The sequence below is a fragment of the Tamandua tetradactyla genome, chromosome X (genome assembly GCF_023851605.1).
Source record: "Tamandua tetradactyla isolate mTamTet1 chromosome X, mTamTet1.pri, whole genome shotgun sequence".
NCBI lineage: Eukaryota > Metazoa > Chordata > Mammalia > Pilosa > Myrmecophagidae > Tamandua > Tamandua tetradactyla.
In genome coordinates this window covers 98,650,926-98,664,265 of record NC_135353.1, presented here as the reverse complement: position 1 = coordinate 98,664,265, position 13,340 = coordinate 98,650,926, and the positions used below count along the sequence as shown (strand labels likewise).

General features: G+C 38.2%; 1 protein-coding gene across 2 annotated transcripts in view; it reads right to left on the bottom strand.

Annotated features, from left to right (window-relative positions):
* The window catches only part of HDAC8 (histone deacetylase 8), a 517,539-nt gene that overhangs the window by 325,537 nt on the left and 178,662 nt on the right, over window positions 1-13,340 (bottom strand). For both annotated transcript variants that reach the window (XM_077145822.1, XM_077145823.1), the window contains 3 exons: window positions 9,622-9,734; window positions 5,806-5,883; window positions 5,107-5,215 (listed from right to left, as the gene is read on the bottom strand). In XM_077145822.1, the coding sequence (XP_077001937.1) occupies window positions 5,107-5,215; window positions 5,806-5,883; window positions 9,622-9,734 (300 nt within the window). The remainder of the gene's footprint in view (window positions 1-5,106; window positions 5,216-5,805; window positions 5,884-9,621; window positions 9,735-13,340) is intronic.

Below are 13,340 nucleotides of genomic sequence, written 5' to 3'. Positions count from 1 at the left end.
CAGGCTCTGTTGAAAGATGGCAGTTTCATGTTGTACATTCTACCATCCATTATAACTGCCTTCCATCACTGAAATTGAATACTTTGTAACCAATAGTATGCAGCATTGCAATCTTACAACTGCCCACATGGACAGTGAACAGTGGTCAACTTTGCCTTAAAAAAAAACCTCCCGGCGGGCCGCGGTGGCTCAGCGGGCAAGAGTGCTTGCCTGCTATGCCGGAGGACCTCGGTTCGATTCCCGGCCCCAGCCCATGTAAAAAACAAACAAACAAAACAAAATATAATAAAACAAGAAAATGTTTAAAGATGTTTCCCTTTCTTCCTTCTATCCTTCCTTCCTTCTCTGTCTTTCCTTCCCTTCTTCCCTTTCTTTAAAAAAAAAAAATAAAATAAAAATAAATAAAAAAATAAAAAAAACCTCCCCCCAAAAACACACAATTCTGAAAACTCAGCAGCACTCCCCAGTCACCAAGGCCCCAAGAAATGAAGTTTTAAGAACAAAACAGAGAGATTCAAAATCTACTTACTTTTAACTATACAAGGACAATGCTTTGGGGGTAAACTTGGTGATATTTCCCAGTGGCATGCCCACTTCACAACAGTGCACCTGTGCTGGTTTGAAATGATGTATGTACCCTAGAAAAGCCATGTTTTAATCCTAATCCCATTTTGTAAAGGCAGCTGTTTCTTCTAATCTCTATTCAGTATTGTATGTTTGAAACTGTAATTAGATCATCTCCCTGGAGATATGATTTAATCAAGAGTGGTTGTTAAACTGGATTAGGTGGAGGCGTGTCTTCACCCATTTGGGAGGGTCTTGATTAGTTTCTGAAGTCCTATAAAAGAGGAAACATTTAGAAGAATGAGGAATTCGGAGAGAGCAGAGCAGAACAACATAGCTATAAGAAGCAGAGTCTACCAGCCAGCGAACTCTGGAGATGAAGAAGGAAAATGCCTCCCAGGGAGTTTCATGAAACAGGAAGCCAGGAGAAGAAGCTAGCAGATGATGCTGTGTTCGCCATGTGCCCTTCCAGATGAGAGAGGAACCCTGACCATGCTCACTATGTGCCTTTCCAGATGAGACAGAAACTCTGACTGTGTTCGCCATGTTCCCTTCCACTTGAGAGAGAAACCATTAACTTCATCAGCCTTCCTTGAACCAAGGTATCTTTCTCTGGATGCCTTTGATTGGACATTTCTATAGACTTGTTTTGATTGGGACATTATCTTGGCCTTAGAACTGTAAACTAGCAACTTATTAAATTCCCCTTTTTAAAAGCCATTCCATTTCTGCTATATTGCATTCCGGCAGCTAGCAAACTAGAACAGCTCTTTTCACTCCTTTCCTTCTCTAACAGTTAGTCTCTAGCCTGAGAAATAGGCCAGCATTAAGGAATAACAGGCAGTAAGGCAATTTTATACCATCACAAAATGTATTTGGCTTATATTCTTAATAAAATGTGATTTTTTTCAAGACGTTGAGCTGCCAATGTCAGTGTATGTATCCAAACACATAAATATACTATATACATATAGATTTCCTTGAGATTCTATACTAATAATCAAATATTTAGTAGGGAATACTTTCTGGCTATTAGGGCTGTGAAATGATAGGGAGGATATAAACTAAGAAGTATAAGCCCAACTCTGAATTTCTTCATTGCAACTAAGCATAGTTATGACAAATCACAGTGGGCAAGTAGTTTGGTCATATTGCAATACTTGAGGTCTCTGAGTAGTACCCAGCTCTTTATCAAAGCCTCCCCTTGAACCAACAGCAAGGAAATAATTTCCCCCTACAATTCTTAACTTATAAATGCTCACAAAGTCATCAACACAGCGTTTTAAATAATAGATTAAATAGTATTAAGAGCATTTTACATGGCAATTAGAGAGCAAAAAGGTTAAACATGGACAGAGCAGTATTTCCCCTTTCAAAAGACACAGGATGGGAAATAGGAAACCTTCTCTTTGCCACACTTCGTGTTTATGTGTGTATATATGGAAGGGGTGCTTCAGGTACAAAAAGAATATACTATACCTCTACCATCTCTGTACTGTGACTATTAGTTTCCATTTGAAGGAAGAGATTTGATTACAAGAGCGATATTGATGGTCCTTTACGCTACTTAAAACTGGATTCTACTTGCAATACTTAATCTAGTAGCTCCCATGGAAATTATGGTAAGCTTTTGGGTATCAGGGACTCTTGCCCTTCTAAATTAGTATTGAATAACCTAAGATTTGACTGTGAAATTGTCTGTTACATACAATGTAACCCAAGTTCATTTGGTGTTATTTCCATGTAAAAATATTTTTTCCTTAAAAAAGCAAACTCCTAAGCCTATTTTTAATAAAGAGGGTACGTTCAACCTTAAGTCAAAACCATTAAGTTGCTGTCTGACTAGAGGACAAATTTAAAAAAGCTACAGCAAGGAAAAAATCCATCTTATTTTAAAAAAATGAAAGAAAAAAGGAAAAATAGCAAAAGTGAATCCCACAGGGAGTGGCATTCAGGAACTAGAAATTGGGAATACAAACCAGAGTATCTTGTAAATGAACCAGCAATAGGAGGTCTTTTATATACCACAAGTTAAGAAGTAAGCTACAGAAGCAGTGGGACCATGGAACAAAAACGTTGAAGAGGAGATAGCAGATATACTGAATGATTTTAGAAATGAGCATGTCTAATTTATCTTTTGAAGTAGGCTGTTGTGGCAGAGGTAATAATGGCAAAGGGGCCAGAAACTCTGGTTCCAAGTCACAATTTAGATATAGTTAGAAGCATAATGACTGGGACTAAGTGACATAGTCACTTAGGGCTGGCCCTCAGCAAAACTGTTTAGTTGGCAAAGATTATTTATTTTTTGTACCCCTTTTCCTCCACTGCTTCACTGCTCAGTTCCTGTTCCTCTGAATACTCAGGCTGCTCATGCTCTACCCCTTTGAAAATTTGCTGACAAGAAAGGCTCTGTCAAACTATACATCTACAATAGAGTGGGGGTAAGGATGAGAGATTGCTCCAAATTGCATGTTAAGCCCTATTTCTAATTTTAGAATAAAAATATATGTTTCCTGTTAAGGGAATTTCAGGTATTATTTCAACAAATGGGAGGGATATTTGGGGTATGAGGCTTTCCTGGCTCCCTTGGCATCATAGGTGATTTCCCATAATGCCTTAACCAGATTTGAGTTCTGAAGGAAATCAAAGGAAAAAAATTACTGTACTGCTAATGAAAATCTATAGCCTGTTATTCTGGATGATCAACTGTGTGGGTTGCCAGTGTTGCTCCACTGGGTTTTAAAAAGGGCCCAGGGATCTATAAACTGATGAGGGCCTGGTACTTTAGTAGGCAAGCTGGAAGAATCTATTATAAGTGCTAGCTTCCATATACTATAGCCAACGATCTACTGGGTGTGGGTATTTGGGGGTGGGAGAGGCAACATGGTTTTTGTAAAGAGAAATTGTATATAATCTTCTATGAATCTTTTCCTTGGGGGCTAAACTAACTTAAAATGGTTCTGATTAACTGTAATACCAAAGCTGTTCTTAAAATGAATTACCATGAGATTTAAAAAATATATTTTTTGTCATGTAGTAGGTTTATAGGAAAAGAAGAAAATACAGAGATTTTTTTTTTTTACTGTAGAGGGATAAATAACAGAGTTCCTCAGGGGTGGGTACAGGGAAATCCTCAAGTCTGCAGATAATACTAAGCATTTCCAGGGAATGAAATGCCAAGTTAGTGGGGATAAAGGAAGATCTCAGGTGGTTTTACTATTGGCAGATGAGCTTCAATATGGGCATATATAAGGTGATCCTTTTAGGGAGGGCCAGATATAGAAATCATATTTGCAGGATGATGGGTGCTGACCTTTCAGTTAAGATCCAAGAAAGAGCTCTAGGAAGTACTATGGACAGAAGACTGAAGAGAACAACTTAGTTTCCTGCTATGGCAAAAAAGGACAACAAAATGTTGGGCACTATCAAGAAGGGGATTGAAAGGAAAACAAAATTCTCTTCCTTTTACATAAAACCACAGGACATCTTCATTGGAGAAGTTACATAGGTAGCTCTGATCTGCACATCTCAGGAAGGACAGAACAGAGCCTCAGGCAAACAAAGCAGGGCAATTAAAACCATCAGTGGTAGGCTCCAAAAAGAAGGTCTTTCAGTCTAAAACTATATAGGTAGCCAGGGGATATGATCAAAATCTAAAATCATGAAAAGGATAAGTGCTGCTGATTGATGACTTGGCTCACCAAATCTCTTGAGCTAAAAGGTACCTCTGAAGCACAAAGTTTTTATTTTTTAATAGTTCTACTTTGTTTATACAACTGCCAGTGAGGATGGCCAGCACAGGCTTCTTTGGGAAGTCCCTGTTTCCAACAGAGGTTGGGAGAAATCTGAGCTGAGTGGGGGAGGGATCAAAAGCACCTCAATCCTCATTACTTACCTTAAGAAATGTTTACATGCTGCCATTGTCAGCAGCAAATTTGTGCTGGACCAATCTCAATTTTTTAAAAATATGAGTCCCTTTCCCTGACTCCCTCCTCCAATTTGTAGGGCTTTTCAGTCCCAGTCTATGTGATTTAATACTTAACCATGATGTAAAAAGAACAGATTTTGACTCCAATTTTAACACAATAGATAGAACTCAAGAATGCAAAATAAAGAATTATGGTCAATTCTATAATATTCACACTAGTGAAGAGGAGCACAGATATTCAATAATGGAAAAATGAACAATGCCCTTTCAGGCTAATGGAACCACCTATAAGAAGATTTCTTTAGCTAAGAAAAGCAGACAAAGTATTTCCTAAGGGCATCCTAAAAGTTTTGATCTTGGGATGGCCTTAATCATACTGTATAGCAGGTAGGGTCAAACCAGGAGCATGGCTGTGGCGCAGCCACTTGGATCTCCCAAACAGGGGATGGCTACCCAATCCAATAAGTACAATGAACATTGTACAAGAGCTATATGGGTATATAGTGGTTTTCTTTTTCAAATTGTTCCTTATAAGCAAAATTTGTGAGCTTGAGGGCCATTTCATCCTATAGAAATGCAATCCACTTATTACTGGCTTAGCGTTACTGCTGTACCTTTCACAGATGTGGTAATACTTCTCATCCTGTATACCATCTTGAATGGGCACATTTACACTGTAGTAACGTCCCTTCCCTAGGCCAATATCAGACATATCACCTGTTCCTGTAAAGAAGATAAGAGAAGCCCCATGATGAGTTATTAAAACTTGAAGTAGGATTCTCTAATAGAAATTCAGAACACCAAAAGGGAACTTGCAGAGTGTCATTCAATTAGGAGAACAATCCTGAATTACTTATGATTTCTAAGAACCGAAATTCAGTAAATATAACATGGAGAAGTAACTCTTATAAAGACTGTTGGGAAAGCAGGCAAACCACAAGAAACAGAAAAACTTTGGTTTCCATCCTGCTGGATCAAATAAAAAAGGAGATTAACTTCTTTGCTTGAGTTTTCAAGCTTCTCAGGTTGACATGATTTTAATATATCACTGCAATTATTAGGATTTTAGGAGTTACATAGGATAAGTGTAAGTTAGCTGTCTGTGATAGTCCATAAAAATCATTCTGAAAAAGAAACAACTTTACATTCCTCTTGTCATTATCTCCTCAAATGACCTGGGTTAAAATTTTGCATAGAATAACACCAATAAGATATTAACAGTATGGAATTACCTATATATCAGATATAAGAAATATATAGACAGTTGCTCTATTTATTCCTCAAATGCAATGCTGAACACACAGATCACTTGCCTGGGAAAAATCCTGGGGAGAATTTATGCAGAGACACAGTCATGACTTTGGAAGTGAAACTGAAGGCATCTTCCACACCTATCAGAGAAAGAAATGTCAGAAGAATCACATCAAATATGAAACTCCTCTTTTCAACAACTGAAATCCTAGAAAGAGGCTGTGGGGGAAGATGAGAAGGCAACAATAATGAAGCCTATGTAACAGAGGAATAAAAGTAACAAAAAGCTCTGGTCTTTGATCTCTCTGATTATAGGATGAGGTAGAACTTTGGCCCCCAAGTGAAATTTTGGGGTTCTTTTTCAAATTCATGGCACACTATAACTGTACTTCTTCTTTCCAAGCAATGAGATATCTGGGCTCTCTTTGACAACCTTTTCAAAAGGTGGGGAAGGGCTAGAGATTAGAATTGAGGCATTATCAACAGACTGAATAGAGGAAAATGGCACCATCTTAGAAGTTTCATGTTTTGCTTTGTTTTAGTAGTTCTAGTTTAATTCTTGGAATTTTTGTTTCAAAGAAGACAATGTGGCAACCCTTTGAAAAACATGACCAATACAAACACTAGACATTATACAGTGAAAACCTAATTATAATGTACCCATCTAAATTATAGATTTGATTATAAATGCAGTTCAAATGAAATTCCTTGCATACATATTTCTGGCTAAAACATGGAAGGCTGAAAATAGCCCTGGTTTTATCCCTTAAGAGCAGCTTTATAACAGACTTATAAAGCCTGGAGAAATATGGGGAGAAAAAAATACTTTTCCAGACAGGGGCTTCTTTTTCTATTTAAACAGAGTCAGAAAATGAGTAGATGAGTGGGAGATAAAAGATGTGATTTAAAGTAACCCTGAAAAGTCACTATTTATACACATTGCCACCTCCATGCCTTTCCTCCCAAAATCACATGTACATATATTATATTCAGATAATTAGTCTATAAAATGGAAGACCTATGAGCAAATTCAGGTACTACCCTCTTTTATACTTCAAGCAAAGAAACTGTCTCTGTGTTTATTTAATGCTTTCAGTCTTCATTAGAGGCCAACAGAGACCTTTAAAAAATGTTAACTATATTTGTATATCACAGGTATGTTTGAATTTCCCAAGCCTTATGTTTTGCCATGGGAGACAGTTAAAACCAGTTAAAGGCTCCAGGTATGAAACATGAAGTAAACAAAACAAATTAAAGGAGGATTTCAATTTAGAAACTGAAGTATAAACAAGGATAAATCATAAAAATTCTCGTTATCAATCCTTTATGAGTTCCCAATTTCTCATACCTTGACTAGCACTGGGTATTATTCTTTTTAATCTTAGTCATTGTCATAAGAAAAAAGAATGGTTTGCGTTAATTTGCATTCCTCTGAATATAAGGGTATATGTTCAGGGGGTATTTTTATTTCTCCTCATGGGAAACACCATTAAGCATTATAAAATCACACTTAAAAGAGCAAAGACAGACACAGACAAGTGGAGCATTTGGGCTTGGTGGGAAAGAGGAGTGGTTAGGTAGATGAAAGATGGTGAGCATAGGATAGGATAGGATAGGATAGGAATGGTTAGTGCAGTTACCACATGATGCTAGCTATGGAATCATGGGAGATATAAAATAAACCAAATGTGTAAGGGTTTTGAGGGGTGGGGTGGGGGTCAAGAGAAGGGAGGTGATGAAGAGGGGAAATAAACTGAAATGAAACACACCATAAAAGTTGTATAAAACAGGAAACTCTAAATGGTGTAGAAATAACATTGCAAATAAAAAGAATGGCTTCAGCTGACAGTCTTATTTCATTCTTATATGGTTCAACAGAATTGATTCTATTCTTGAACTCTGAAACAAAGTTTAAATTTCACATTCATTCATTCATTCAACAATTATTTTACTGAACCACTATTATGTGTATCAGCACTGTACAAGGCATTGTATAGGACAGAAAGAAGTAAGCAGCTTGATCCCTGCTCTTGAGTTTACAGTTTCTATGAGAAAAGACATAGACACATTTAAAAGATAACTAACAAGTGAGGATAATACGCAATTAAATATCAAGTCAGGGATATAAACAATATAGGACTTGTGAGGAGTTAGAGAATACTTGGGCTGGAGTGATAAGGGCAAATCAGCTACTGAGCTAATGCATAGAATTTGGAGATACAAAAGGGGAAGAAAGTTAGGAAAAGGTAAAGCAAAGTCAGAGAGGTGGGAATAAGTGAGACATAACTGGGGATCATTGAGTAAAGTAGCCTGGAGAGTAAGTAATGAGGGACAAAGCTGGAAAGATGAAGTAAGGCCAATTTGAGGCAGGCCTTGAAAAATTGGTAATGTGGACTTTTCACTAAAGGCTACTATTTCTAAAAGTGTGGCCTGTGGAACAATTGGGGTGTTAAGATGTAGATTCTCAGACCCACTAAATCTGAGTATCTGGTGCACATGCCTAAGGAATCTGCATTTTAAAATAAACTATCTCCCCAGGTCCTTCCTGAAGCATCCTGAAGCTCTACAGGTTGATTCCTGGGCAACAGAACCATTGCTGTAGGCCAGGGGTTGGCAAACTAAATGGCTAGATAGTAAATATTTTAGGCTCTGTGAGCTACATACAGTCTTTATTGTACATATTTCTTTTTCCTTTACAACCCTTTTAAAAATGTAAAAATGATTCTTCACTGGCTGGCCATACAAAAACCAACCGTGGGCCAAATGTCAACCCCTGCTGGAGGCAATAAGGAGCCTCTGAAGGTTTTTGAGCATGGTTGTATTTTGTATTGGCTGAGTATTCAGATATTCAGTGAACATGGCTCTCAAAGTAGCGTGTTAGTTGTTTTTATCCTCCTTCTCTCTGTGACCTTTAATTTCTGATACTGTTACATGGTGGCCTCTATCCGGAGATGCTCCCTGGGGAGGTTTCCCCCACAGTTTCTTCCTTCTTTTTCTGTTTGGGTAGCAGAGCTGACCTCAACCCTAGCCATAAACTATTCTTTTTCTCTCTTATGCCTCGATTGTGCCAATTTATCTCCAACTAGGAACAGGGAAGCAGAAATCACTGATCTAGGGGAGGGGTGGGGATTACCCTTACCCAATAATTTACTAGATAATTGTTCCTAGGTCAATGGAAATATGTGTGGCAGACAGACAGGATATATTAAAGCCACAGACTGTGGGCCACTGTCACAAAAGCTCTACATTTCAGATGAAAAGCAGAGAGGTGGGTTGGAGAAGTCTTTAGTGGAGTCTTCTGAGAGGGGACAAATGTGCTTAAAAACAATTGTCCGAAATTCTGCTGCTATTAAAAGTTTACTCTGTGTTTGTGCAAGACTACATATTTTAGAATATAAAAAAGTAGCACAGATTCTGATCAGTATATGAGTTACTGTCCCTATTGGTAAAAAATTCAGAATGTTAGTCCAACGTACACCCAATTCTATCTTGAGAGAAGTATCAATGAGATAAAATAAGACTGTCATATCTAACCATAGATTTCAAAAGAACCTATGAAAATGGCCTGGGAGAGGTTACTGAGCATTGGAGTAAACAGTAGGTAAGTTTTCCACTTCTTAACACTCTTTATTGCAGAGCTCTGATGCAGGAGGAAAGGGAGGAAGATATAGGAACCTGGTATTTAAAGCAGCTTGGTGAGAAAAACAGGAATTACATCAGTTAAAAGAATCTATACTCTACATACTTTAGGATTCTCAATTAGAAAAACTTTCAACCACAACAGGCATTTCTCTGTTTACCAGTTGCCCAGAAGCAGCTTTACTGAGAAAAACCCTGCTGTCCTAGCATTGAAGCATCTTTGAAACTGAAGTGCTTACCATCTCCATGGTGCAGATCCAAATCCACGTAGAGGATACGGTCAAATTTCCGTCGCAATCGTAATATTCCCAGGACAGCATCATTGAGATAACAAAAACCAGATGCTTCATCTCTGTAAGAAAACAAGTTGCTGTAGCCAACAGCCAAAAGCAATCCAAGGGAGTCTTTACAGCCAAGGATCTAACCCTTGTTTATTCCCTTACAATTTCCCTTTCTTTAAGATAAAGAAAAATTCACCTACAAAAATAACATAGTAAATGGTGCAAAATGATCAGGGAATGAAATGTTTTGGCAAACTAAGTATTCAGGTTGATTGGTGACATTGTCCATTTAGGATCCCAGATTTTTGAAGAATAAGAATATTATAACTATATTGAACAAATAGAACATATCTCTAATATTCAGGAATAATTTCAAAGAATTTGTAATACAATTATAACTTATAGGACTTTAAGAAAGCTAGAATCAAGAAGGAGCCTTAAAGACAATCATGCTCAGCCAGATGTAGAAGATATTGGAGACTGGATTGTCTCTGTACTAATCTTATGACATAACCTAGTAGTTGTTATTTTGAATAAGTCTTGGCACTTGATGCTCATAAAAACTGGATATGGAATGTACAAATGCACACCCTCTGGGCAGTATAATATGGTTATTTTTCTGTAAGTGTAATTATTAAACAATGGAGATTGACAAAGCCTTTTCTAAAGTTACTTTGTTGCCCTCACTAAAATTGTCTTTATTGGTGTCCTTTTACTTTTTTGCTATTGGTCATACTGTGTCATTTGATTTGTCAGCATTGATCCATGCTTTTGTTACACATCCATTAGGCCTTGTTGAGTAGAGGTAAAAGAATGTTCTTTGTCATCAAGAACGTATTATGTTTATTTTAAGGTCTCACCATAAATGCTTCAGTTTCTTTTGCTTCCATAGACACCTCAGTTACCTAGCCCATTTTTTTTCTAAGTTCTCTCTGATATTTTACTTGAAACAGAATTCTAGGCACAATCATCATTTAAAAAGTCATCCTGGCTACTATGAGACTATAAAGATTATTCTAGTGCCTCATGATGAAAAAACTTCTTCATGAAATCTCTTCTGTAATAACATTTCACTTCTGAACAATGCCCTGGTTCACAGGCTTAATCAATGGGACAGGTACAGGTGAGCAGGGAAGCTGGTAAAAAATGTCACTAGACACTGACTTTGCTTCATGAAGGTAAACTCAGGCAATCACCTAGCAAAAAAATAGCTTGGGTGTGGGTCTGCAACCAGGAAGAATCTAATTAGAAACAAAGATTTGTCCATTTATGAATTCTCTATAAATAAGAGCTAAATACGTGACTTCTATGAGAGTTCTTAGATGCTACTTTCCAATTATGAAAAGCATTACATTTTATAGGTCTACCATCTTAGCATATCAAAAAAGAGTCTGTCCTAAGAGTTAGATGTCCTGTTGAACATCAATAACTTTGGGGGTAGGTAGGACAGAAAACTAAGTATTAGGCAAAAAGAGGATGAGGAATACAAATCAATAGAAGACATGTCCTTCCCTCAGAGGGCCTACAATTAAGTTAGGGAGACAAGTTGTAAGCACAGAACAGCAAAAACCAAAGCCAACCACACACAAAAACGGCAACCAGAAATAAGATGGTACATAAAGGACAATACAGAGAAATTCTATAGACAAAATTGACAAAGCTGACTTATTTCATTGACAATATTGAACTTTATCCAAATCCTGTGCTCCTGAAAGCAGTGGTGGTTAAGAAATCCTCCACCTTTTAGTGTTCCAAGAGATGGCTGACCACAAGGGATGACCCTACAATGGCATATTCTAAGTTAAGACCCATCTCCAGCCTTCCTCATGATTCCCATAAGACTTGCAGATGACTTTCATGTTTCTCTACCTATCAAAATATCCAGCTCTTCTTTTTGAGATATTCCTTACTAATGAATGTTCTCTCCATGATAATAGCCTGAATAATAATAATAATAATAATAATAATAATAATAATAATAAATAAAGAAGATGGCGGCTTAACAACGTGTGCGTTTTAGTTCATTCTCCAGAACAACTGCTAAATAACCAGAAACAGTACAGAACAGCTCCTGGGGCCACGTCTGTGACCAGACACACAGCATACCCCAGTCTGGACCAGCTGGACTGGCTACGAGCACCCCCCAAAACCGTGAGTTCCGAAAGCTGCAGTGGCCAGCGCCCCTCCCCCACAGGCCACTTCCCAGAGGGGAAAGGAAAGGACTTTACCAGCAGCAGTGACTGGGCACAATCAAACGCCAATTATGGAACTAATTAACAAATTCTGACTACTAAAAATAGGCCCCCAGCTTAGGTGAACCAGAACAAAGCGGAGGTTGCTCATTTTTGCCCCGGCACCAAGGGGGCAGGACTGACAGAAAAAGGGGGAAAAAAAAGAAGGAAACAGGTTTTTGTGGCTGTGTATCTACAAAGGCTTGACTGCCTCTGGATACAGTGGCAGGACTTTTCCGGCAGCAACTGCCCCAGGCATAGGCAGAAGTGAGCTCTTTGGGGGGCTTATCTGGAGCCTGTGCCTTCCCCAGGGGAGGTGTGAAGCCCAACTCAGGTGGAATCCCTCCATCAAGGAATTCAAACACCAGTGCTTGGTAAATTGAAGCCATTAAAACCAGCCTACAACCTCTCCTCTGTCTCCAACAAACCCCTAGCCAAAGTTAAAGGTACCGCATCATCTTATGCTGGTGGGACCTGCAGTCAGACAAGCGCCACATACTGGGCAGGATAAGAAAAACAGAGTCCAGAGACTTCACAGGAAAGTCTTTCAACCTGCTGGGACTCATGCTCAGGGAAAACCGACGCAGGTGACTCTTTCCTCCTGATAGGAGGCCAGTTTGGTCTGGGAAAATCTGGCTGAGGTCTATAATATCTAAGCAGACCCTCCCAAGTGTGTGTGGGGGGAAGGTACCACACAAGCAGGGCAAGAAACAAGAAAACAAGAACTGAAAAATTCTCCTCTGTTAAACAAAACTTAAGCTAAAGGTTCAGATAAGGCTGAACAGAATGTCAAAGAACAGATAGACAACAAATTCATCCAGCAAGAAAACCCTAGATAAAAGAAGTGAAAGCAATCTCCAGAATAAACTAATTAAGGTAATTAAATGCCTAGACGCCAGCAAAAAATAACAAATCACACTAAGGAAATTGAAGATATGGCCCAGTCAAAGGAACAAACCAACAATTCAAATGACATACAGGAGCTGAAACAATTAATTCAGAATATACGAACAGACATGGAAAACCTCATCAAAAACCAAATCAATGAATTTAGGGAGGATATAAAAAAGGCAAGGAAGGAACAAAAAGAAGAAACTGAAAGTCTGAAAAAACAAATCACAGAACTTATGGGAATGAAGGACACAGTAGAAGAGATGAAAAAAACAATGGAAACCCACAATGGTAGATTTCGAGAGGCAGAACATAGGATTAATGAACTGGAGAACAGAACATCTGAAATCCAACAAGAAACAGAAACTATAGGAAAAAAATGGAAAAATATGAGCAGGGACTCAGGGAATTGAAAGACAATATGAAGCGCATGAATATACGTGTTGTGGGTGTCCCAGAAGGAGAGGAGAATGGAAAGGGAGAAGAAAGACTAATGGAGGAAATTATCACTGAAAATTTCCCAACTCTTATGAAAGACTTAAGATTGCAGATCCA